This window comes from Hylobates moloch, unplaced genomic scaffold (assembly GCF_009828535.3).
Source record: "Hylobates moloch isolate HMO894 unplaced genomic scaffold, HMol_V3 SCAFFOLD_15, whole genome shotgun sequence".
Classification (NCBI taxonomy): domain Eukaryota; kingdom Metazoa; phylum Chordata; class Mammalia; order Primates; family Hylobatidae; genus Hylobates; species Hylobates moloch.
The window spans coordinates 935,386-962,391 of record NW_026652290.1 but is presented as its reverse complement, the minus strand read 5'-3'; the positions used below and the strand labels follow the sequence as shown (position 1 = coordinate 962,391).

At 53.8% G+C, this 27,006-nt stretch overlaps 1 protein-coding gene across 3 annotated transcripts in view; it reads right to left on the bottom strand.

The window, feature by feature from the left end:
• Positions 1-27,006, bottom strand: part of TMEM104 (transmembrane protein 104) — a 65,989-nt gene that overhangs the window by 20,758 nt on the left and 18,225 nt on the right. For 2 of the 3 annotated variants that reach the window (XM_032177537.2, XM_032177538.2), the window contains exons 7-9: positions 26,253-26,352; positions 25,732-25,840; positions 1,365-1,458 (exon numbers count right to left, since the gene is read on the bottom strand). In XM_032177537.2, the coding sequence (XP_032033428.1) occupies positions 1,365-1,458; positions 25,732-25,840; positions 26,253-26,352 (303 nt within the window). The remainder of the gene's footprint in view (positions 1-1,364; positions 1,459-25,731; positions 25,841-26,252; positions 26,353-27,006) is intronic. The other variant, XM_058428478.1, reaches the window with a different exon arrangement.

Here is a 27,006-nt window from a genome sequence, read left to right as displayed (position 1 = left end):
CAAGGACAAACCAAGAGGGCAAAGAAGTTACAGACTGGTGAGCGTGGCTCAAGACAAGAAAAAACTTTCCAGCACTGACATACAACCCCTCAGAGTGGAGTGGGAGCCTCACCCAGTCGTGAGCTCTGGACCCTGGAGGCCATCCTGTCCCCTGTGCTGTACAGCCTGCTCCCACAGGGGCGAGGCGGGGCTACCTGACTGCTGTGGCCCCTTCCAACTAAAGATGCCAAGACTGCCGTGTACAGAGGCTCCTTACACTGACATCTCATAATCCCCTGAGTCTGGGGAACCAGGGGAATTGCAGATGTCAAGCTGCTGGAAGTCATTTAGATCAGAAAGTGTCCTCGGCGACCATGACCCACTGCTGAGTCCTGGCATGGAATCAGGATCAGCGTGCACTCCCAGAGTCTGGATGAGGGTAGAATGGGCGAGCGCAGTGGGAAAGGGGGCTGGGGAAGGTGGTCAGGAAGGAGGAGCCCCAACCTGGGTTCCTCCAGAGCCAAGTGCCTCTGTGCTGAGAGGCAGGCAAACTCCTGGAGCCTGGACACAGCCACTCTGTCCAGGCCCCTCTCTCAGAACAGCAACAGCCTTCTTTGTTTTTAGATTGAGCTGAAGAGGGGTCCAACGGACACCCAAAGCCATGCTGGCCACAAAGGGCCCCACCTGCTCCTGTCCTCTGTCCAGGTGGATCGGCAGCTGGCCCTTTCCCTGAGGTGGCTGGCAGGATGGTGTGGCGGAAATAGACCAGCCCCTAACCACCAACCTGTTTGGGGAAACAGACTCCCAGACTGCAGCTGAGGACAATGGCACTCATGCTCAGCGTGGTGTCCGTCAGTTAGAAGATGCTATGGAGGGAGTGTCTTTTCATGCCCTGGTGGCCAGAGACCCAGAGGCAGAGAGTGGCTGCTGCCATGGCCCGCTGGCTTTTATGGTTATGCCACATAGCACACTCATGAGAACGCAGAGCCGTGCCGCTCTAGTGCCCTGCAGGGCACAGCCCAACCCAGGCCTTTGGGAGCCCCCCTGACAGCCTCTGAGTCAGTGGACACCCAGCATGGTTGTATGACAAAGAAGCTGGTCCTAGAATCAACAGTCCTGGGCTCTAGCCCCAGCTCCATCCACACTATGTGACCTTGAAAAAATCATCTTGTTTTGGTGCTAAATTTCCCCAACAGCAAAAGGCAAGCTGAGTATCTGCTCCCTTCTTATCCTTTGGAAAGATGGGAGGACCAGACAGGCCTGAGTCAATGGAAACCACCACCACACTCCAGCTACAGCTGGGGGCCCTGCATGGCCTCTCGCGAAAGGAGAGGGAAGGGACGAGAGGAGAAAGCACAGAGACTCGAGCTGTTTCTCAGACTCACCGATCCATCTCATCAGAGAGGTCAGGATCTGCAGGTACTTGGTCTTCTGGACATCAAAGAAGGTGAACGGTCCAAGGAGGAGAGTGAAGATCGCCTGAGGGATGGAAACAACAGTGAGGGGGGTGCAGGCCGCACCAGCAGACTGTCTGCACGCGGAAGATGCTGCTGTTCATGTGGCCTCCGCCCATAGCTAAGGCTGGGCCTAACTTGGGCACACCTGGACTGGCAAGAGGCTCCCTGGGGTCACCTTGGGTAAGGGCCAGTGCTGCGGGTGGAACAAGAGCTCCAGAGCCATGCTTCCCTGCTGCTGCTCACATGTACTGTTCCGACAATGCTGAGCCTCCTAAGCAGGGCCCAGGTATTGTTCCAGGGACCCCATGCATCCTGCTCTCTTCAGCAAACACAGACTGAAGATCCATGACGTGCCTACCCTCAAACTGCCCATGAGCATTGGCTAGAGACATAACGGCAAAAAGGATCCAAAAGAAGCACCAGCCACATCTCTCTCAGTTTACTTGGGAAGAAAGGACACAGTGGGGAGGGGCCCCAAGAGCCCTGACAAAGCCTGGCGGGAGAGGACACCTCTTCTGAAGGGCTTGGAGAGGAGTGATCGGGATGTGCATGGGCCACGTTTTTGGCTTCGAGAGAAGGAGAAGTCTGGAGAACGAGAGCCCCTGGCTTCCAGGGCAGGCCCCTCGGAAGTATCCGGGATGACCAAGGAAAGGAGCTGCATCTAGGAAAACCAGGGCAAAGAAGCTCTGGGCTGAGGATGGGACCCAGGCAGAGAAGGGGGTGCTGGTGGGCATGGGTCCTCTCGTTTCTCTTTGGAGAACAGGGGAAAGTGTTGACTCAAAAAACAAAAGTCAAACTCTGTCTCAGAAAACTGGTCTGTGGGAAATGGGAACCTTCTTTGCAAAGGAAAATGGGGGTAAACGTGACAGAGCAGAGACTGGAGTGTGGGGAAGGTTAGGATTTCCATGCCAAATTGGTTACTCAGGGAGTAGAGGAATTGAGAGCTGCTCATTGCAGTTAAGATGATAGTACCATTTCCAATCTGCCACTCGGAAGCAGCGTGAGGCATCAGATCTTATTAACGTTTACACAGTGCCATTTTATCACGTTAATGCTAATGACGCTCACCAGAGACGCGGCAGGCGGCTCAGAAGCCTGAAAGAATGTGGGGAGCGGGCCCACTCGGGGAGTCGGGCTCCGGCCTGTCATGGTGAATCCATCACAGCTGCTCAGCCCTCGGCCAGCCCCTGTGACTGGCAGGTGGGAGCCCCGCAGAAGGAGGGGCTGAGCCCGTCCCGCCCCCCCGCCCCCCACCTCTGGCCATAAGGAGGGCAGGATGTGGGAGAAGCTGTGACCTCTTATCCAAGTCCATTATCACTGTGAGGATGAGTGACGCGGAGGACTGAAGTGCTGCTTAAGGAAAGGCTCTAATTAGCTGGGCTAGAGAAGGCGACCTGGCAGTCACAGGCACGGAGGGCTTTGGAAAGAAAAGCTTCCTGCTGGGGGCCTCAGAACTGGCCCTGCTTCCACTCAGGAGAGGGGAAAGAAGTCTTTCTATCAGGCTTGGGGGATGGGGTGGGGCAGGGGAAGGCAGAGGAAAGGGCTCTCCTCACAAAAGCAATGGACAGCCTCCGCCGTCCCCTCAGCCCAGGGAGAGGAGCTGGGGACACGGTAACGCATGCAGAACGTTGACTCTGGCGGAGCAGGTCTGTACGCAGCACCATCAGTAAGTCATTTAGGAAAATTACCACTTCAGGGAAACTTTCCACTGATGAATTTCTCTTTTGAAGGATGAAGAGGGAGATGTCAGGTAGAAGAATTCATAAACACAGAGCCACCTGCCACAAATGTTTCCAAGTAACTGTGGTCTGCTGGAAACTGGACTCCTGGTGTGCCCGGGTGTTTGGGTGGTTCGCCTCTGACTTCCTGCTGAAATTACGGTCCTCCAGCTGTGGGGGCTGGAGATCTTGGGGGTGGCTTATGTGGGAGGTCAGATCTGATCTCAGAAACCTAAAGAGTGGTTTTTAGAAGGTTTTACACCATAAAAATAGAGGGACAGGAGAACCACTCCCAAGGGCAGGCAGAGAATGCTCCTGCAGGCTGCCTGGGTCCTGTCCTCCAGGGGCCCTGTCCATCTCTGTCCCTGTCCTCGGCAGATGCTTGTCAAGATCCTAGGACACAGAAGGCTCCATTCTGTAAAACCCTGTATGGATGAATCCCAGCCCGCTGAGAGCATCTCTCTATTGAATCAGATGTACCTCTGAAAGGTATCGTAAGTGGTATGTGTGAGGGGCCACTTGAGTGATCAGGAATATGACTCTAGAGGAGTCGAAACGAGGGTTCATACCCTCTTATTGTTCCCAGACCCAGTTCTGGGGACAGCAGTCTGTCCTCAGCATGGGAACTGGCAATGAAGGACTCTTCTGGAAGCTCTGGCCAATGGCTGCAACATCCATAGATGGATGATGGTTGGAATGTGGCTTCTTTTTCGTTTAATGCTCAGGAGTACAGACCGACCTTAACGCTTGGGAAGGCTCAGGACCCACTTAGGCACAGCAAACACGCACAGATTGCCAAACAGCAGCCCTTCCATGGGGCTGCGAGCTCACGCATCAGAGAGCACCCAGATGAAGACACAGACTGCGAGCTGGGGCTAATTAAGGAACAGGTGTCCTCTGCAAATTAGTTAGAGCCAGAACTCAGCAACTGCAGGAGCAGGCATCCGGAGTGACAAAGCATGAGGACAGAGGCAGTGCCATGCGCTGCCACGCCACGGTGTGGCCGCTGAGGTCTTGGGGAGGGAGGGGGGCGGGAGAAGCAAGAGCCCCTGTCTCCAGATGGTCTAGCAGGGGCAGCGTCCATCTCTGAATGCTCAACAGCCAAGCATGGCACTTTGTGTTTTCTTTCCTTTTTTAAAAAAAAGGAGAGATAAAAAGCCAAAAGAGACAGCCTACTCTCTTGGGTCTTCCAGTCTAGCCCATATGACATTAGAAATTAGCTGGCTCCTGAGCAATCTTCCAACCTCCAAATGCCATTGATCAGCTCAGACTCAGCCTCTGCTCAAGGGCTCTTGTAGCCCAACTCATTATAGGAGGCAGAGACACGAGTCACTGCAGCCAAGCACATTTCTAAAAAAAAAAAAAAAAAGAAAAAGAAAAAAGAAAACTCTGATTTCTAATAAAATCTTCAAACTGGTCATGGGGAATAAAGTCCGGGACGGACCCAGGAGGGTACAAATGGGTCTGTTCAGATCCTCTTTCTTTTTGGGTCAGTGAGTTTAGATGACACCAGGGGCCCCACAGCAGCCTTGCTGAAGTCTTGATGGAGAGAAGGAGGCTCACATTCCCAGGGCACTGCAGGCAATGCTCAGCCATAGCTCTTTTAGAACGTTCTGCAGTCTACAGCTCAACAGGGCTGCCTGTCCTCCTGTGTCCCTTACGTGCACTGCCCACCTCCAGTTGCCCAGGCTGCAGACTTCCAGCAATCTCTGACTCCTTCCTTGCTCTCTACATTAGGTTCCTGGGGCTGCTAACACAGATGACCACAAACTGGGGGGCTTCAAACCACAGAAGTGTGTTTCTCCCAGGCCAGAAGTGCCCTCTTGCAAGGCAAGGCTCCCAATAGTGCCCCCAACAGGACAGAGCCCAGTCCTACACACACATTAAGGATGGGGCTGACAGGGAGGAGCCGTTTCTCCAGATGCCACCACAGCAGGGAGTAAAGAAAGCGCCTAATCTCAAACCCAGCCTTCTGTCCTCTGGATAGGAAGGAAATCTACTCTTCAGAATCAGTGACTCAAAGATGTGGGGAAGGGACCCTGCAGCCTCACGGGGGCCTGTTGTGTGCTGTGCCTGGAGATTTCCTGGACAGGACATGGCCTTGCTGAGGACCCGGAAGTACCGACACTTGTGCTTGCTTGAGCAGCCTGGCATCTGGGTACCAAAGGCTCAGTCACTAACTGGAGCCTCCACTTTCCTCTTGGAGTGGTTTGGAACAGACTGAGAGTCAGCTGGCCAGCCATGGAATGGGAGAAACAAATGCTGTGCTACTTCTGAGAATGGATCTTTAAACCAAGAACGCTCAACTCACACCTGCTGAGGCTGAGCCGTGTCCACCACCTGCCTCCCTCCTCTCCAATTCTAACCCTACAGCACACGGCACTTACAGAAGAAAGGCTCCAACTCAGCGCGCTTCTGTGTCATGTACAAAAGGAGCCCAGGACTGGCAACGTGTTATGTCCTTAGTTTAACTGCACCACACAGGAGCGTGTGAGTGAGGGTGTCAACATCAGAGCACAAAAGTAAAGCGGGTAGATACTATCTCCCCATCCCCAAATTTCTCTGCCTGTTTAGCTGGTCAGAGAAACAAAAAGAAATTTTAAACTTGGTGCCAATCTCAAATTAAACACCCTGTTTAACATGTGGTACAGTCTCCAGGTCCCAACCTCTGCCTGCAGATCTGTCACAGCCAATCCCAAGGCTGCATCTTCCCAGCCACTGGTTCTTTGATCGGCCCTGCCCTGTGCTATCAAAGCTGCCCTATGATAACATCGCTGCCCAAGCTGCAGCCCCTCCACGCTCTGCCAAGTGCTAACGCACACGGTTTAATTTCATGCTCATGGCCCGCTGCAAGGTCACTGGTGCAGGTAAGGATGCTTTCATTTTACTGATAAGGAAACTGGGGGGCTGGAGAGGTTCAGTGACACAGCCAGAAAGCGGCAGAGGGAGAAGGGAAGGTCCCCCTCTCTGACACCCCATCCCCAAATTTTCAACCTCATGCCTTCACCCTCTTGCTGGCAAAGAATCTTCCCCTGTGACCTTCTGAGCCCTGCTCAAGTGCCAATCTCCTCTGCAAGTTATTTTAATCCTCCCTGGGGGCTCTTGACTGAATTACCAACACACAGTTGATACCACCTGACTTCACTCCAGTAGGCTCTGAACCGCTGCTTTCTCTTGGGTTGATTTTGTGTGCCTGGCAGAGTGTAACCCCTTTGAGGGCAAGGACTGCATCCTCGTTTGTCGCAGCAACTAGGAAGGCTCTCAAACGTGGGATGCTCACGAGAGCTTTGTAGGATGTACTGCGCTTGGGGTGGGGGGAGTGCCTGTTAGAGTGGGTGAAGGGGCAGCCCCAGTCTTGCCAACCTGCCTTGTACATGTTTTCCATGCCTCCTGCGGGGGGCAGTGCCTGACCTGGCAAAGCCAGCAGCACGTGGGCAAGAGTCACCTGCTCTGCCTTAAAACACCACATAGGGAATAACTCTTCCCAATGCAGCTGAGTAATCGACAGGTTATCATTTTAGGAAACACACATCAAATCAAAACAGCATGGCTCTGAGTTTACCCACTGGCTTCAGGGAGAATGATATTCATCCCTCCATAAAGGAGAGAGTACACCCAGGAATGGCCTGGGGTGCCCGACTCCCCCCCATCACCAGCAATCTCCAAGATCCCCACAGGAAGGGGGCCTGGGGTGCCCAGCTCCCCACCATCACCAGCATCTCCAAGATCCTCACAAGGAAGGGGATCAGACCCTGGTGAACTGTGACCACTCTCAGTCTGCTTGGCTCCCAGAGGGGTGGTGTCTTAGAATACATCTTCACCTAAAGTGAAGAAGCTCAAATTCTTCAAAGGAGTGATCCTTTTCATCCTTACTTTCTGGAGACAGTGGAGTCAGTGTCCCTAATAGTCATCCACCGCCACCAACCAAAATGCTTACAAGGCAAAACTAAAACCCTAAGTGCTGCTGGTCATCATCTTCCCTGTGGCTGGAAGGAGACAGAGCAGACTGCAGCTTCCAACTGGAACTTAGACTTTGATTAAATTCAACAACACTCATAGTTCCATCTCAGTTCCCTCAAAAAAGGAGAAGGAAGACAGAGGGGCTACTTTCCTGGTAGAAAGGGGAGACAGGAGGCCGGGCATGGTGGCTCACACCTGTAATCCCAGCACTTTGGGAGGCGAAGGTGGGCAGATAACCTGAGGTCAAGAGTTCAAGACCAGCCTGGCCAACATGGCAAAACGCCATCTCTACTAAAAATACACAAATTAGCCAGGCGTGATGGCAGGTGCCTGTAATCCCAGCTACTCAGGAGGCTGAGGCAGGAGAATGGCTTGAACCGGGAGGCAGAGGTTGTAGTGAGGTTGTGGTAAGCTGAGATCGCGCCATTGCATTCCAGCCTGGGTGACAGAGCGAGACCCTGTCTCAAAAAACAAAACAAAACAAAACAAAACAAAAAAACCCACAAGAAAGGGGAGACAGGAGAATGAGGGGCTGAAGTGAGGGCTGCAACAAAGGACAAATGTCCTAAGAACTTTCTGAGCAACTCCACGCCAAAACTAACCCATGGGACAAACAGTGACACACAATTACCCTCTGCACCAAGTGACAGAGAAAACACTTGGAAGGGCAGCCATCAGCTGACTGTTGATGCCCAGGGGAGGGTCCCTCCCAGCCCTGCCTCCTGAGACTTTAAAAGCGGGCAGTGGCCCCTGGAGACAAATGCCAGTGGCCGAAGCAGCCAGCAGTGACCAGGGAAGCACACAGGCGATGCTTTTGTTCTCATCCTGGAGTGGCAAGAAGGCTTGGAACCAAAGTGGGGCGGGGCAGGGGAGTGACACTGTGACCGCTGGCTCCCATGAACGCTACTGAGGCAGCGGACTGGTTGGTTACTATGTGGGCAGTTCTCTAAGTGCGTGCTTATTTCTTTCCCTCTAAAAATATGAGGCTTTTTTTGGTTTTGGCTTCCACGGTGTAGTGAGATGGAGTTTCTAGAGCCAAGAATTCAGGCACCAGCAGCCTTCTCTTCACTCCAGCTGTCAGCTCCTGGAGTTTCAACACAGGAGGCCAGCAGGTCCACCCCGAGCCTTCTCACTCCAGGGCTGGGGGCTGATGGGGATTTCTCTGTTAAGGTAGCAGGGGTGACAGAGGCACTTCTCGTACAGCAGCAAGCCTTGAAAGGCTGAACAGGGCTACCTTAAACGCACAGAGACCTGTGGGGGCTGACCACGGAGCACTCGGGCTTGGAGTGAGGAGGGTGCAGGGGGGCTCATCTGGACAGAGGTAAAGTGCATAAATCGCACAGCTGAGCTCCCTGATCCTGGAGGTTATTTCAAGCGATAAAAGAAAGGATCCCCCAGACTCCAGGGTTGCTCTTGGTGGGCACAAGGGGTTAAGAGTTAATTGGGGTTAATGGCAACTCAGCATGAACCCGTCCCTAAATGGGAAGTGAACTTTCAACACGTCCTTGAAGTGTAGTGAAGAAACGTTCAAGGATTCTATTTTTATTTCTCAAGTGGCTGTGAACGTTTTGGTTTGGAAGTTTTTACTTTCTCAACTTGAATTACAGTATCTGGGGATTCACCCACAGGAAGGTGAGTTCTGAGGCAGTGTGGGTCAGCGGAAGGACCACAGGCTTCAGGGTCACGTGGCTAGGGCAGGATTTGCATCCTGATGTCCCTTCTAACTGCGAGAGCTTTCAAGTTCCTGAACCCCTCAAAGCATGCTGTGTGTGCACAGAAGACACTCAACAGATACGAGTGCGGCTTCCTGACCCCGTGTCAGCACACACCAAGTCATCATTCCCATCCAAATATCTCGGTGGGGGAACGCAGCACTCCTGAAGCCAAGCAAGGAGCTCCATCCAAAGAATGTTAAGTCAATACTATTTTTTTTTTTTTGAGGCACTGTCACCCAGGCTGGAGTGCAGTGGTGCGATCATAGCTCACTGCAGCCCCAAACTCCTAGGCTCAAGCGATTTGCTCGCCTAAGCCTCCTGAGTAGCTAGGACTACAGATGCATGCCACCACATTCTGCTAATTAATTTTTTTTTTTTTTTTTTTTTTTTTTTTGCAGAGATGGGGTCTCACCATATTGCCCAGGCTGGTCTCAAACTCCTGGCCTCAAGTGATCCTCCTGCCTTGGCCTCCCAAAGTGCTAGGATGACAGACATGAGCCACCATGCCTAGCCCCAATACTATTCTTTTTTTTTTCTTTTTTTGAGATAGTCTCACTCTGCCGCCCAGGCTGAAGTGCAGAGGTGTGATCTTGGCTTGCGGCAACCTCCACCTCCCAGGCTCAAGCAATTGTCCTGCCTCAGCCTCCCAGGTAGCTGGGGCTACAGGCGTGTGCCACCACGCTTTGCTAATTTTTGTATTTTTAGTAGAGATGACATTTCACCATGTTGGCCAGGCTGGTCATGAACTCCCAACCTCAAGTGATCTGCCTGCCTTGGCCTCCCAAAATGCTGGGATTATAGGCCTGAGCCACCATGCCTGGTCCCCAATACTATTCTACTATTCTTATTTGACTTCCATGAGGTCCACCCAAGTTCAACTATGGTCCAAATGTGTGTGTGTGTTTTTTTTTTTTTTTTTTTGGTTTTTTGAGACAAGGTCTCGCTCTGTTGCCCAGGCTGGAGTGCAGTGGCATGATCATGACTCACTGCAGCCTTGACCTCCCAGGCTCAAGCAATCCTCTCACCTCAGCCTCTTGAATAGCTGAGTCTACAGGCGTGTGCCACCACGCCTGGCTAATTTTCGTATTTTTTGTAGAGACGGGGTCTCACCATAGTGCCCAGGCTGGTTTCAAACTCCTGAGCTCGAGCAATCTGCCTTCCTTGGCCTCCCAAAGTGCTAGGATTCCAGGCATAAGCCACAGTGCCCAGCCCCAGTACTATTCTTATTTGACTCCCATGACCTCCACCCAAGTTCAACTACAGTACAAATGCTCTTTAGGACAGTCCAAGTTCTTCCCGACCAAACACAAAGGATCATTCACCATGCAGAAGACATCTGCCAGAGAAAGAGAGCAGGAACCGTGTCAGAAACCATGTCGGCAGCCTGTGTGCGCCCAATCCCACGAACCGCTGTCACAGCTTGTTTGCCAAAACTCTGTGATGAGAGGCACCATGCCATCTAGAGGAGGTCGTCCGAATTCTGCGGGTGATCGCGCTTACACAAGGCACTATGTAAGGATGAGCTTCCTAAAATGTTCTCAACAGGGCAGAGGGTGAGCAGTGCCCCTCCTGAAGACCAGCCCAGGAATGGGCTGACCCAGAGACTGGGAGGGGATGGCATTTGTGCCAGGACAGGCTGTCGGGTTCTAGACACCAACCCAAGCATGACGGACAGTGCCGATCTTGCCCCCGCCAATTCTCAAATACTGTGTACCTGGTGCAGAGTGAGTGATGAGGACAGGGGGAGGCTGGCTGCCTCCCTCAGTGCACGTCCCCCTCTGCAGCAGTGATTAGTGTCAGCCCAACACCTGCCATAAGGCACTGTTTGAACAAGTTACCGTGGCCCATTGTTCCTGGCTCCCCCTGATCTTCCCAAACCCCTCAACTAGAAGGTCCTTGGGAGATGCCTGCTGAATAGACTCCAAGTTTGAAAGATTCAGGTGATGACCGAAGACAGAACTGATGGCTGATGCCTAGATGACTCTAAAGAAGTGGGTGCCCCTTGTGCATTAGAGGCCAGCTCTATGCACCTTGTCACTGGGTCACCATGTTCTTCAGTAAAAAACCACGGCTGCTCCCGCCAAGCTGGCAGCCTCGTTCTGAATGAGTGAGTGGAGAGACGGAAGATCTTCAGCTCTTCTCAAAGACAGGAGGACACTGAGCCTCCAGGCAGAGGCAATCATGAGCCAAAAGTGAAGGTCCCAGCAGCGTGTTCTAAAGCGGCCACCAAGCTACAAAGCAGAGGAAAGAAACCAAATCCATGCAGCAGGAGCTCAGCAACCAGGGGCTGGTCGGGAGGAAAGACCCATCCCTCTGCCCGGCTAGCGGAGATAAGGATGAACTCTGGGCACTTTCTTGGTACAGGTACAGACTGGCCAACAGTGGGGCACCTGCGCTACCTCTGCTCAGATACTTGTGAAAATGTTATTCGACTCTGATGCTGGGGAACCTGGAAGAATGATTTCAGGGAGAAAGAAACCAGGGGAAAGGTAGATGGATGCTCTCTTTTATGCAACGTTGCCCCCTTGGACCTGGGAGGCCAGGGCTCTCAAGTAGCCCTGGTGCACGGCCTGCCCGAGCTATTGCAGGTCCAGAATACCACCTCCCAGGATGCAACATTAGCCTGTGGCTGGGAAGGAGGAGGCATGAAGGGGGATGCGTGAGAGCTTCCTGCACAGAACTGAAGCAGCACCCGCTCCAGGAGTCTGGCCATCCCATGGCAGCTGTGATGCAGACTGCATGGGATGAGAGCTCCCTAGACTCCCCTGTGCTGGCTCTGAGAAAGACAGGCAGAGCTGGACAGCACGGGAGGGACAGTCCGGAGCCACTGTAGCACCGCTCACAACTCCTGAGGAGCCTGGGGGAGGCTGCTCTGAGGCTCAGCCCTGTCAGCGAGGAGACAACCAGAGGCATCTAGAAGGCGGTTCTTGGGTTTGCTGTTACTCCCCGTACACTGGCTGAAGGGCTGTCTTTGAATGTTTGACAGCAGAAAACCTCCCCAGGTCCCTTCCTCAAACCTCTGCTTCCCCCTTTTCAAAGCCAGTGGAAACAGAGCCAAGAAAAACCCACATAACTTCCTTTTCTGAACCACCTCCTCTGAACACCCCGTACCCCTACGTAAATGACATGCTCAATTTCTTAGTTAGGGACCTGAGGTTTGTAACCTATCTTTACTGGAGCTCCGGGAGGCAACAAAATGAGCATCTTCTCCCTAACCCCTTGATGGTGAAAAAGGAACATCAGGAAACTTCCTATCAGGCAGAGTGTGGCTCATAGGAGCCCGTGTGTGGGAGGCATGTGGGGGAAGGCGCCACCTGGGAGGGAGCCTAGTGCCATGACCCACTGGGGGCTCCTGCAGCACTGGATGGGCAGCCTGGCTGTGACCTGCCAGGAAACTGTCCACGCACTGTGGCCGCTGCAGGAGGGAGCCTATGTCTGCCCAGAACACATGCTGTGGCCCCCAGGCAGTGACCTCCACCCACCTTTGGAACCAGGATGACTCCACACACCTGGCAATACCCCGCCTGTTGTCTCCAAGCTTCTAACTGGGAGCTGGTATTAGGCTCACACTGAGGGGATGCTGGTGGCAAGAGCTCAGCCCCTGAACATGACACCCTTCTCTACCTGGAGCCCTTCCCAAGCTCTCCAAGCTTCCCAAGACACCTGAGACTGATGTCTGTCATTCCAGAGAAGGCTCTGCCCCGGGGCAGGGAAGATGAGGCTCAGAACCAGCAAGTGGACTGGCACTGCCAGGCACGACCAGAGTGTCCAGACAGGACGGCATCTTCCAAGGAGAGCTCCTCCCTGCAGTGACCTGCGCCTTGGTGACTGTCTCCACTTGGTAGAAAACAGGTTGAGAGATTCATTTGTCCCAAACCTCACACTACTTAGATGTGGTAGGGATTCGAAACAGGTCATCTTCAGTCAAAGCCCAGTCCCTCTTGAGAGCGCCCAGTGCCTCTTTAGAGCACTCAATTGCCTCCTTTGCTTACACCCTGATGGAAGGGCTGTCTCCTCTGCCATCCACTCTGTGGTCCCCTCAAGGCTGGAGCCTTCAGGGCAGGAGGATTGGGCTGGCCCAGTGGCCTTGGCCTGGCCTCTCACTGGAGGACAAGCTGCCTGCCTGTGTGGGCTCTTTCTTGGCTGAAAAGCCAGATGGTACCTGATGGTGGGCAGAGTTCCAAGTATTTGATGCCAGAGCTGCAACCCTTGTGGTTTAGGGGGAAGGGGAAGATAAATACTGTGGAAAACCCACACAGTCATTTGCCTAATGATTATGAGCCATCAGGGTTTATATCAGAGCCAGCCCGGCTCCTCACAAGCCTGACGGAGGACCATGGAATCTAGCACCCGCATGTCCAGGTGAAAAGACCATGGGTTCTGACCTTGACCTACGAGAGCTTTACAGATGTTACGTGAGGAGCTGGGGTGGGCAGAGGGCATGTGTGCGCAAAGCTGTGGGACGTGAGGAACAGACCTGTCTCTGGAGCTGGCGCCTACTCTAATCCATCACTGTCCGAATTTCAGATGCGAATTGGTGGTGGTGGAGAAAGAGACGGGTGACGAGCCGTCTGTGACTTCACAGCAGTGGACGGATTCCAGCAGCTCCCTTCTACTTCTGCCCCTCAAAGACAGAGGTGCCCTGGCACTTGCGGAGGGGAAGCTTGTCCTGGCAGCGAGGACCAGATGACCCACCCACTGGGAAAGGAGGGGTTGGCTGTGCATGGAGTCTGTCTCGCTGGAGCAGCAGCCACTAGCTGTGGTGGACTCTGGCCATCAGCAGGCCAAGGCCCAGGGGAGGGTTGTGTGCCAAAGCCCCGCCACAGGCCCAGCAGTGGCGTCCACCTGTAAGCAGTTTCCCTCATTCCAGCCTTCAGGGAGCAACCGCACTGCGATGGGTCATGCTGGCTCTAGACGGAAAGGTGAACCAGACGCAGCCCGTGCCCTGGAGGAGCTCACAATGAGGCCAAGGAACGGAATAATCATAAAAGCCCAATTAACGCCATGGCAGGGGGTGGGGGAAGAGGGGCCCTGAGCTCAGTGTGGACTAGGGGAATGCTCCGCTGACTCCAAAGCAAGGCACAGGCACGTGGTGGGCCAGGTAGTGAAAACACTCGACGTCTGGGGACGACACTGTCGGCGGGGCGGGGGGGTGTCTGGTGGAGAGAGAAGGCTCCAGGAGACTGGGGCAGACCATGCCACGTGAGGGAGTTTAGACTTTGCTTTCTGGAGAAGAGCTTCTATGGGGTTTTAAGCAGGGAGATGGCAATCAGACTGACCTAAAATCAGGGTTGACACAGAAAACCTTCATGACCCTGGGGCAGTTCTGCTGTGAGGCGCTGGGTCTGCACGCCAGGGAGGAGGCTGTGACAGGCTGTCCCTCGTCATGAGCCCTGGGGCGGGACACTCCTCCTAACGTGATGAGGTTTTTAAAAGGGACTTTGATCCTTTGAACTAGGAGTATAGACAGGGGTGGGGGAGATCAGGGAAGTTCATTCCCATCCTATTGGGACAGAGGAGGGAAAAGGCCATCCTAGGCCCTCCCAGGGAACCTGATGGGAGACAGAGCGAGAGATGCCCACTTTCTAGGGCAGGCTCTAGAGAAGCCTTTCTTCCCCATGGCAGGAAGAAAATGGGGACTGTGAGGAAAGGCAGGGCTCTTCTAGAGCATGACAACCTCTCTTCCGGGCTCTCCTCGGCTGAGTTAACAGATGCAAGGACCAAAACTCCTCCAGGCACTACGGGCATGGCTTACTGGCTCTCATGTTTTAGCTTTTGAGATCTCTCTACAAAAACAGCTCTTTTAGGCCGGGCGCGGTGGCTCACGCTTGTAATCCCAGCACTTTGGGAGGCCGAGGCGGGCGGATCATGAGGTCAGGAGATTGAGACCACGGTGAAACCCCGTCTCTACTAAAAATACAAAAAATTATCCGGGCATGGTGGCGGGCGCCTGTAGTCCCAGCTACTCGGAGAGGCTGAGGCAGGAGAATGGTGTGAACCCGGGAGGCGGAGCTTGCAGTGAGCCGAGATTGCGCCACTGCACTCCAGCCTGGGTGACAGAGCAAGACTGTCTCAAAAAAAAAAAACAACAACAAACAACAAAAAAAAAACACAGCTCTTTTAGTATTTATGCTGGATGTCAAGGAAGAGGGAGGGGATGGGTGCACGGCATTATTCTCCCCGACGGCTGTGCCTGGAGAGGCTGGGCCTGGGTTAGCCGGGGTCACAGTATACCACTATCTTATGCCAGTCAGAAGGCTGGGGCATGTCTTGCTTGGCCACATAACTGCTGAGGGCTGGGCTACCACTGTTGGGGCCAGGCTAGGGATCAACTTGGTCCTCACAGGTCCTAAGAACAAGAGAGCGTGAGAGGAACAGGTGGGCGTGTCGCAAGTGACAGAGGATGGGGGACCCTCCGGGCCATCAATCTAGCCCCTCAGCTCCCTTGGGAAAAAACACCCACACCTCCAACCACCTGATTCTGCCAGGAATTGAATTGCTTGGAACATTCATTGGTGGCGACGAGTGTGCCCATGGGCCTCGGAACCTGTGAGGCTGCTTGCGTCTCCAGTAACCAGCTGGCATCTGATGGCTTTTGGTGCCCAGAGTCTTGCTGTCAATCCCCTGCCCTGCCCTAGGAACAGGAGGAGGCAGTGCCGTCACCCTCTGTTGCCCGGAGCTTGTGCGTCACTCAAGGAGAGGTGCCAGGTGATCACTTGAGATGCTCTCGGCATCTTCCCTTCCTCGGTCCATGCTCTCGGTGCAGGAAGAGCAATGGCAGTGGGAACGCTCCAGCAGGAGCTGGAGGAAGCGAGGGAGGGAAGGAAGTCAGGTGCCCAGAACACGGGTGCCCTGCAGAGAGGGCAGCACAGGCCCAGCTGGCTCCACCCCTTTTCTGCTGACGTCTGGCCTCGAAATAGACCAGGAACTGAGTAACCTTGGAGGCGGGACAGAGGGGAGATGGCATATCAAGCTGGCTGATTAATGAGCTCTGTTGAAGCGGGTTTGAGCAGTCACATCAGCAAACCCCCAGCTTCCTCTCTAGTCGGGGGTCAGAGTGAGATGCCCTCTCCGGGGACCTGGCACGCTGTGGGGTCTAGAGCCCCCAACCAGCAGCTTCAGAGGAAGCTACAGGGGAAGCCTAGAGCACCACCCGCTAGGGACATGGGAGGTACCGGTCAGCCACAGGTGACAAAGCAGCCCCCAGCCAGTGGGCACGCAGAGCCCCTCTTCTCTCTGGCAGCGCCTTAGGTGTGGACTCCAGGATGTGGCAGCACCTGTGGATGGCCCAGCCCCTCTCCCTTCCCTGCAAGAGGCAGGCACGGGAAGCCCCTGACAGCTGCCTCCACCATGGTGCTGTGTGAAGCAGTTCTTGAAGGAAGATCAGAGTGGGCCTCTCCCCGGGAGAACTTTTACCACCTCAAGAGGTCTGCGCCAACAGGATTTCTCAAAGGGAAGAGCACACAGAATTCTCCTCAGAACTGGTTGGAAATGCAGATTCCTGGGCCCTGTGGCCTTCGAAAATACTGCGTCAGGCCTGGCACAGGACCCAAGAATCTACATTTTTATTAAGAGCCTGAAGGCATTCTTGTGCCAGTGGTCAGGCAACCAGACCTTGGGAAACACTTTCCTGATCCAGGGGAAGGGGACCAGCTGGGAAGTGTTCCCAGAGACTGTTCGCCTGCCTCTCAGGTGAAGCACGGCCTCCCTGAAGTAGTGCAGGAGAAGGCACCAGAACTGCTTGGACATCACAGACCGCAGGGGCCTCCCGGCCTCAGCCAGCGCCCAACACCCAACACCAGTCCCTGCATTCTCTTCCCATCAAGGTGTTCAGAAAATGTCTCAATCCATGGTTGAAGGAAGTTCTTGCCACTGCCAAACTACGCATGCCCTGCGGCGGCTCAAGACCCTTCTACAATCGTACTCACACGGGGTATCTGCTGCCACACCCCCAGCGCCTCCTTTTGTGACTGAGGCTTATGAAAACATTCCTTGGTCCACTGTCAGCGAATCCACAAGACATCCGGGCTCACGCTAATTCATCCGATATCATCATTAATGCGCACCCTAATCGTTCAGCTCTGTGTAAGGGCCGTCATAGCCAAGTCCCTCGCACCTCTCTGCCGGCTGTAAACCCTCTGGGGTTCTGTGGCTCCTCTCCTCAGGGCCAGGGTGCACTGCAGAGTGTGCACTCAGCTATTTCTTCTCTGCACACAGGTGCTGCTTTTGAGCCAGTGTGCAGGGCCAGCACCGCTGGCTGGGACACCGGCCACACGGAGGATCACAGCTATTACTTTTGAGTGAGTGCTTTATTTAATTAAACAATTACTGCTAGGGCCCTGGGGCGCTATTTAGAAAGACATCAGGCTCTGCTTATGATACATACCCTGTAACAGAGCAAGCATCGTTCAGGGAATAGCACAGCCTCACAAAACTTGGCAGGGCCACCACAAATGCCACAGACTGATCTACAGGATAAAAGGAGCAGCCAGACACGGAGCAGAAGAAAAACAGTTTGGCATATACAGTTTTCATTTTAGTTAGCACAAAATATTGAAGAACATTCCATGTTACTCTCAAATTACTGGGAGGTTGCTAGATTCCACAGACTATGGAGTTTTTTGGCACTTTTATTTTGTGAAATGAAGAAAAAAATAAAAAAATAAAAAAGGTGGCAGGGAGAGATCTGAAATCAACAACTGGGATGTACCCTTAACAAATATAAGAAAACTATTTTTAGTTCTTTGCCCAGAAATGGGAGTTCTGGAAGCAGCGGGGTGCAGAGTGTGGGATGGACTGGGCTGTTGAGCTTTGGGAGTCTGCCCGGGGCTTGGCTTCTCAAGGGGAATGACTGGAAATGCATATGCACGCACGGGTCAGCGGCCAGGATCAGCCCAGGTGGCTTGGGAAGTGAGGCACACCGGGTTTTTATCCCTGACTGCACCACTCATAAACAAGGAGGGCTTAAGCCTCGAGCTCAGGCTCTGACTGGGGTCAGTATGAGACCTGCGAAAACAGTCCTGAAAAAGCTCAGCGCAGAAGGTCCCCAGCAGGGATGGATTCTCCCCCACGGAGCCCTACCTGGAAGCTTCCCAACCAAATTGGCCTGTGCACAGGTGTGGGGCTCGGGTATATACTTACCAAGCTCTGCGGAGCTCTCCCAGCTCAGGGATGTGGATGGGGAGAGGGGAAGGGGAATCGCTGGTTATTTCTTTCCGGTGGGCTGCCTATGACGTCCACCCCAAGCCCTGTCTGCCTGTTTCTCCAGCAACAGCAGCTGGGCTTTGGGGTTTGGCACCTTTGCATATGATACACGGATACCTCCCTTTACACAAGAGAAGGGCTCCTAAAGTTCTTTTATAAATGCTTAATTTTCACAGAACAACATTTTAAATGCACTAGGGAAACTAAGTACTTAAGAGAAATCTGAAGCAAACCCTTCTTTAAAGTAAGGAATCACTTTGTAACAAGTAACTACCTTCCCAATTTATTTTATACCTTTGGATTTTCATCTAATGGGGTTCCTAGGAGTTAAGAATGCTGGGTGTGTGGGGGTCAAAGTCATGGCAACAGATCATTTCCCATCTCCATTCACTTCCTGGGTGAATTGGTGAATGGGGGTGGGGTGAGGGATGAGCAACCAGGTAAGTCACACTGCCGTTTTCCCATGTGCCTGGGAGTAAAACTGGCTTGCTGTGGGCAGGTGGTCTTTGCAAGGCTATACTCATTATTTTACAGACAATGGAGATGGGGTAAAGAAATATGGTTTAGGCTAAGCACCCCAAATCCAAAAATCCAACATCTGAAATGCTCCAAAATCTGAAACTTTTTGAGCACTGACACGATCCTCAAAGGAAATGCTCATTGGAACATTTTGGATTTTTGGATTTGAGATGCTCTACCGTAAGTATAATGCAGATATTCTAAAATCTGAAGAAAATCTGAAATCAGAAACACTTCTGGTCCCAAATATTTTGGGGAAGGGATACCCAACCTGCACATTCTACCAGGGCCAGAGACACCCAACTGTCATGCTGTGAAACGGGCTATGTCGGTCACCAGCTCAGAAGCAAGAACATAAGATCCTGTCACCCCTCAGGACCTCGACAGAGGCCCATGAGCAGCTTCCGAGCTGGGGAAGGGAGTGGTAGGGAGAAGAAGCCACTGTCTGCTGCTTTGTGACCCCGAGTCCCCCAGTCTGGCACCTGTACTGAGACCATGGAGGCGGTGGCATGGCGGACTAGGCATCGTCCTCTCAACTGGCGCATAGGTATTGGCCAAGGTGGGGACAGGTCGTGGGGCGTGATGGATAGTGGGCATAATGCCAGTCAACCGAACCCACATCCCTGAGAGTGACATTAAAAACAAAAACAGCAACCCTCTCCCTAAGCAGGAGGAGAAAGCATGGGCACTGGGGGTGAGGGTGGAGGAGGCAGTCACAGGGTGACTCAGGGAGGCATCACCCAGGTGTCCTCAGCAAGGTGAAGGCACAGGCTGGAGCAACTCGGGGCAGAAAGGAGGGACGGGGGCCACGCTCAGACAGGAGGAGCAGTGGCGGAGGAATGGGTGGGGTGGTGGGGGTTCACGCTGTCCCTGGCTAGGAGTTAGAGAGACAAGCTGCAGTGTGGGAGTGAGTGACAGGCAACCTGAATTTCATTTAGGGAGGGCTGGGGTAGGGGGATGGAAAGCACACGGAAGAACAGGAAGCCGTTCCTGGTCTAAGATATACAGACAGCTCCTCAAGAAAAAAAGCAAGCAAGCAAGAACACAGGCCTGTCCCTGTATTATTGATTTCCTTGAAAAAGAGACAAGCTAATCCTTTGAGGTCACCATTTCAGCCTGAGCACGGTCACTGCCTGAAGTTAGAGCTCACCCAGGTTAGACTCCCAGCTCTGCTTGGGTGGCGGGTACGGGCACGCACATTTTTGGGGTGCGGGGAAGAAACGCATTTTTCCTTGACATCCAGTCTCACGGGATGACTGCAGAAGGCTCAGCATGTGTGGGACAAACAGGACCTGGGACACGCATCTCAGGGGCTCACAACCCCACACCAAAGCTGGCTGAAGACACCTCAAAGGCTCAGCATGTGTGGGACAAACAGGACCCGGGACAAGCATCTCAGCAGCTCACAACCCCACACCAAAGCTGGCTGAAGACACCTCGAAGCCTCACTGAGTCCAGCTCCCGGCGGTGGTGGGCACGGGTTAGACTGACTGCACGCAGTGCACCTGCGGTGCCACCAGGTGTGACGGGCATCTCTCCACAGGCGAGAGGGGAGGAAAAGGTGAAAGGCAAAACGAACCCGACCTTTCTATAGTCTCCAGAACTGAATGAGGAGGAACTGACAAGAGGTGCGTCAGGAGGGAGAAGAAAGAAAAGGAAAGGAAAGAAGATGGGCTTCCTGGGTCACCCCAGTGAGCCCCTACATGGTCACCATCCTATTAAGGAGGCACTTGGATGTCCCCAAACCCGGAAGCAACACCCTTCCTCCTCCAGGCGTCCTGGAGTCTCCTCCTGACTCATCTTGGTTTGGTGTGAGGCTAACTAGGACTAACTAACTCAGATGAGAAGGTGGACGTTGCCCAGGAAGGGACTCTTGACAGGCTGTCTGCTTTCTGGGCTGAGGGTCCTGCATCCCGTTTCTAGATGGGCCAACCCACTAGACTCCTCCACGGAGACAGCTCGCTTATCCTGTCCACGTTCTTGCTGGGCCCTCCCCGGGCCACCTTTCCTGTTTGACTGCACTTCACTCCAACCCCGGGCTCGACGCTGCACAAACCCGGGGGCAGTGTTCACTGTCTTCTACTGGAGTTGTGCTCTGGGGGCACCATTCATGTTGAAAGCAACAGGAGTGGTGTCTGGGAGGCAGGCGGCACAGTGTCCCCAGAGTCTCCCAGTCCGGTGAAGTCACTGCTGCTCCTAAAACTTGTTGCTTCACTAATTTTCCTTCCTCACTGGTCCTGAAGGCCTCTAAGCCACCTCCTGCCCCAGCACTGGTAAGAATAAATATTCAAGTGAAGGCAGCGTTGACCCACTTATTAGCAGATGCCACAGCCCCAGGGCACAGTGGCTGACGCTAGAAGAACAGAGACCATGGCAGGGGAAGGAAGTGTCCTTGGGAAGAGGCACTTAATTCTAACACTACTTGAGCGCCCAGAAAAGCTGGCCTTGCCATCTAGGAGCGAGGGGCACCAGGGCAGACGGGGCATCAATCAAGTTGGTGACAATGATGGGCAGACGTGCAAAGGTGCTCACTCACCAGGGAACACGCTCAGCCGGGTCACCCCAGCCGCCTGAAAATGTCAGGCTTCCAGGGCTGAGAACAGGTACTCCGTGCCCTGGCCTGCACATGGCAGTGGGGGCCACCCCCAAGGCAGGGCCTGTGGAACTGAGTCTTGGGCAGGTGGAACAAGCCTGTGTCACCAGGGCAGGACAGAGCTGAGAGGCCAAAGAGCTGAGCTGTTATCTGTCTGCTTTAGCTCCAGGATCCCAGGAAGCCCCCATCTCTGAGTGTTTTCCCTGCTGTGAAATGGGATGACGCTGTGTACTTTACTGTGTGGCTGGGAGTCAAATGTCACTGGTACGCGTTACACTGATGCCAGGCAAACCGTGGGAGGGTGGGGCACGCATGGCACTGCCAGGTGGGCACATCACTCCCTCTGCACTCTCATGAAAAGGATATTTTCTCCTTGAGTGGTACTATTTTAGGAGGAAACCATTTGGTTTTGAAACGGGGACTGCACATCATTTTAAGTGTTGCAAATGGACAAAGGCCAGTGTTGCCATGTGAGAGGGAGGCCAAGATGGAATCCTGGCAGAGCGAGAAAAAACAGGGCTGTCGTAAACAGGGCTGGAAGGACCCTTGATCCTTCCGGTGTCAACCTGAGCCTGAATCTGAGACCGACCCAGCCCTCTAGGAAGAGAGGCCAGCAGACAGAAAACCCCCTGGCCCTCCACTTCTTCGAGTGGGTGTCCGGAGGGAGCTTGGGAAAACTCTCTCTGTCACAAGGGGTGGCAGGGCACTGGCCAGGCACTTGCAGGCTGTATCCCTCTCCTGAGTCACCTGTGCCCTGCAGGTGGATCTCACAGCTCCTGTGTTCAAGGCAGGAGCGCAGGCCAGGGTGACCTTGGCCTGTCCCAGGGCAGCCAACGAAGGGCCCCCTGCTCAACAGGGCAGTTTGCGGCCGGGTCTCCAGCCAGGATAAGCTCCGCTCTGCCATCTGCGTTCCCGGCTCTCTTCGGCCGGGGCCTGCCGGGCCACCTGCGACCAGCAGCATCTGTCCGCCTGTGAGCGGTGGATGCCACTTGCTCTTCCTAACGGTGAGAGGCTTTCAGAGGCTTTCAGCACTTGGGAGTCCCCACTGTCCCCTCTGACACTGCTTCCCCCTGACTCTCTCTAGGAGGAGGGATGGGTCCAGACAGGGGACAGGAATATTGGCTGGGAGGTGATGAAGGAATAAGGAAGTGCAACAAAGGCGCTGCGCAGTGCCCTTGATCCCAGGGGAGAGTGACACACACCTGCATCCCAGACACTTGGGACAGTCTGAGTCCCAAACGGAACTGGTTCATACGCAATCCCATCACCTCACCAGGGGTCCCTGGCTCCTTCATGCTGTAGAGGAAGGAATGAAATGCCAACTTCTGACTGTGTTGCCTACCAAAGCCAGAGAAACTGCAGAAAGAATCCTGAGATGTTCCCTAGCCTGGAGGCAAGGTTACCCGTTTGAAAGACCTGGAGCATCTCACACATTCCCATTTGGTTTTTCAAAAGAGCAGGAGGGATGGGTGGGTGGGTGGCGTGAGAATCCAAGGTCAGCTGATAGCAGATCCTGATGATAATCTCCATGGGCCCTAATTAACAGGGCCGAGGTCACTGCTGGCTCCAGCTGCAGTGGCCTGCTGGGACACCCCAGAGAGCCCACTGAAGCAGCAAGTGACCCAGGGGACCTCCACTCCCCGGCACCCTGCTCTGTGGCTCCTCCAGGAAAGGAGAGGGAGAAAGTGACTCATATCAGCTGCGCCGGGAAGCACAGGATACGGACAAGGGTCGTCAGGCACAAGGAGTGGGGTTGGAATTTTCCACTGGTGAAGGTCAAGGGCTTTGGGAGGCCACTGTGAGCTGCTGGTAGAAGCATCTCCCTTTTTGTAAGTAATCATGATGCTACACACAGGCCAGCCCTGGAGACAGTTACTACAGCAAGGATTCTCACTGTGCGTGTGCGTCTCAGGAGCATTCCTGGGAAGACACAGAAGAAATCGCTTCCAGATGACTTTCTGAAAGTTAGACCACAATATAAAAGTCTGTATCTCTGTCTCCCAGAACTACTGTTGCAGAATGGCAATGAAGGAGAGATTATTAGCAGGCCCTTTAAAAAATGCAGGCTGGGTAGGGGCACCATCTACCTGAGACAAACAAGATCTGTGTGCAGGGTAGGGAGGTGCTTTCAATTCTCCCCCGACCTGCTCGCTGCCTTGCTGAACACTGAGTGAAATCTGGCTGGGAGCAAAATCAGAAACAGCTGGTGGTAAGAGGCATCGTGGCATCCCCAGAAGGGATGGACAATCTTATGAAACAGAATGACCAGGGGGCAGCGGGGAAGGACAGCCCTCCTCCTCGGGGCCCAAGGGGCCACTTGATGGAATCTAGCTCTCCTGACCTTTACAAAGATGCACAGGGATAAGCCCTGCAAGCCCGACTTGGGAGGGGAAGATGCTGTCATCACTTGCAGGAGAGCTCAGTGCTGAGAGAGGAAACCCACATCTTTGCTAACTCCCCTTCCTCCAGTCACTCTGCCCCTTCCAACCCACCGAGGGAGGGGAAGGGGCTGCAGAGCAATGAAAGCACCAGGCTCTGGGGTCAAGGGAACAGCAAGTTACTGTTCTGCAGAACCTCACACCCTGGGAGCCACATGCAAAACTGTGAAGTGACTTCTGAGACAACGCCAAGGCCCATGTGCCTTGATTTCTCCAAACTGGGTAGAAGAGCCCATGCCAACCAAAAGCCTCTGAGCAAACGGAAGCCCCCAGCAGGGGACTGGGCTATGGGGGAAGGATACTGTCACTGGCCCAGAAAGAAAAGGCTCTCGTGGGCAGCCAGGGTCTCCATTCCTGTTCTGCAGCCTCTGCTTCCTGTTTTCGTGGCTTTTGCAGGCTCTGATGACAATTAGCTCTATGAGTTACAAGTGCAGTATCTGGGAGATGAAGGCAGTAATTAATGCCCGTCTGCTTTCCTGAAGGGTTCCTTCTGTTCGGTCAGAGAGTTATGGAGATCCGGGGAGGGAGGCTTCCATCATGTGGAAGGTTTATAGGAATAAGTGAGGGAACCATTTAACAAGGCAAGAATAACGCTTCTAAATAATATATCAGGCAAATGGCAGCAGCCAATATTCCCAGCGCTCAGTATCCATTTTGCTGGTGGAGGGGGAGTGTGCCTGGCAGGGTCTTTAGATTCCAGCAGCCTCCCCAGCAAAGACCCACCAGACTGGCTCTGCTGTGGCTGCTCTGCCCTGCCCTGAACATGCCACCCTGTCTGTGCGAGCCACTCAAACCCTGTCCTCCATCCCCTCCTTCTGCCCAACTACCCGGCTAGCGATCCAGATGGGGCCTTTCCCTTACTAATTTGGCTAATTTTGTCAATCATGGTTTGTTGAGTGCTAAGAGGCTAACGAGCCTCAGCTGTGCTGCTAGTGCCTGGGCTCACCCCTCTGGCTGCCATGCTGGTGCCTTTTCCCGCCCCAAGGCTGGGGGAGGTGGAGAAGGGTGCCAGACAATTAACCCGCTACCAAATTCCCACCGGACCTGCAACAGAGGAATCAGGGATGCAGCCTACTAAACTGCTAGCCACAGATGAATGTGCAGGAGAAGATACACCGACCATTAGCTGACTGCTCCAGAGAGGCAGAGAGGAAAACCAGCCTCCCCACAGCCCAGGCCGTAGGGCTCCTGCAGCACGGCTGTAGAGTGGGACTAGGAGGGCAAGAAAAGCCACTCAGTGGCCCCTTGGGGTTAACAAATCCAGCCCCAAATAGCCTGCAGGGCCTGTGGCAACCTTTCCTCAGATAGGGATAATGAAGTTGGGAGGCCAGCTCCCTGAAAAGCCTGGCTCTCTCTCGGTCCCTGCCTCCCTGCTCCAAATCAGCCAAGTGGCCACGTGTCAAACTGTGTGTCACCTAGCACACCTAAATTTATGTCAGGGCTGAGGAGGACCAAGAGGAAGCAGAGAATATTAACAGATACTGCAACAGTTAAAGAAAAACATTTCTGAGTCCCACCCCCAAAGTAGGCAGAGATAAATAACTGTCTCTGGTTTTGTATCTTATTATCCAGGACCTGTCTGGCATATTATTCAGCTCCCTGCCCCCCACCAATGGCACAAAGCAATCAAGAATGAGCCTGGAGATTCATCTTCTCTTGTCCACTGGGAGGATGAGAGGAGGGAAGATAGGAAGAGAGCTTGGCTGACCCTTCCCTATCTGGAGAGGATATTTACGGCCAGACCCAGCGTCGAACCATATGCTCTTGGGCTGGCCAGGAGTAAGGTCAAAATATGGAAAGTTTCTGGAAAAAATGAGACGTGGCACTCTTGGAGAACTCTGCTGAGGTTGGCCCTAGAATCTGAGCTAAGTTTACAACAGTCACGGTCCTGAATCTGGCTATGACCTGAGTGCCTACTCCAAACCACGCTTGACTTTGAGGCCTGCTGCCAGGAAACTTGGGGGCTAGACTCTTAGTGACACGATCCATTTCTGCCTGGGGCCAAGGCCCCGGTGCTTAGCCAGAGTGTGGAGAAGGGTAGGCCCTCCTCTCTGAGGAAAGGATTCTACCCGGACGTAAAGGCACTTCAAACGCCCTCAGCTGCCCAGGCTGGGCTGGGGCAGGCGGCGCAGAGGCACAGACACTCACCAGGTAGATGCGGTAGGCGTCCACTCGGCGCAGGGGCCCCCAGCACCGGTCAGTGTCATTGTATTTGGTGTCTGCTTCCACACCGCAGGAGTCGTTGCCAGTGGCGCTGCTGATAAAGAGAATGACAGCAGGCCCAGGCTCAGCGAGGCCGCCTAGCCGGGCTAGGGGAGACAGTAGCCCCTCCCTGCACAGCTGCCTGAGCGCTAACAATCAGACTTTTCACAAACCACTTTGCAGGATGCATCTCTGAGGATGCACCCTCCTTGTTCCTGCAGCACCATTTCCCAATGACTCAGGAGCCCTTGGTGGGAACCTAGTGGGGCAGGGAAGGGGACAGTGACATGAGCTAAGGACATACAGCATGGCTGGCTGTGGTCTGTGCAGAAAAGGGCTTGGGCATCTGCATTCCCTAGATGCAATGAACTCACTTGCCACGGTGCTTCTCCCCTGGGCACTCTGCCCTGACTGGCTGAGGAAGCCCCTTTGGCTACCGCCAACCTGAGGCTCAGGAGGGTACTCACCAGGTCACCTGCATGAGGGAGAAGGGCACGGCAGCAGCGTAGATGGCGAGGTCCCCATACAGGTAAACGATGATGCAGAAATAGAACAAATTGACCCCCACTGAAAGGAACACAGCCATCAGTCAGGGAGCCACAAAGAGATGTCTGCATGTTTTTTTTTCTTCTTCTTCTTCTTTTTGACTAAATCTCGACCTCTCCCATAGCTTTCAGTTCTCTGAGCTGTTTACTTTCTACAAAAAGTGGGAAAATGACCCCAAAGTCCTGTTTCTTTTTCTGGCTGGCTACACTGTGATGCTGACAAGAGGCAGATCAGCTCATGACTTTCACCTGAGAGGACTCAACGAGGCTGGGAGGATCAGAGAGATTTTGAAGCCAGACAGGTGCACGGTGAGTGTGAGGCTTGGCATGGCTGGGGAGGGAGAAGGGAGGAGAGATGCCCCGAGTCAGAAGCCTGAACCCCAGGTGCGTCTGGGCTGGGGCCCCCTCTGGTGTCACCCAACACCGGGCTCTAAGACAAGAGATTGCTACTAAAGAGTTGAAGCAAAGAGAAGTTGATGGAAAACAGCCCAGCTCTCTGAAGCTGGGATCCAAAGGGTAGAAAGCCCTGGATTTCCAAAGGCCAAATGTCTCATTCTGAATCTGACTGATCCCAAGCACACGGTGGCCTGGTGTACTGGGGAGATGGTGCTCAAGACAGGCCCCCTTTCCTTCTTATGGGAAGCACTCCCAAGGGACAATGCTGACTCTGGATGGC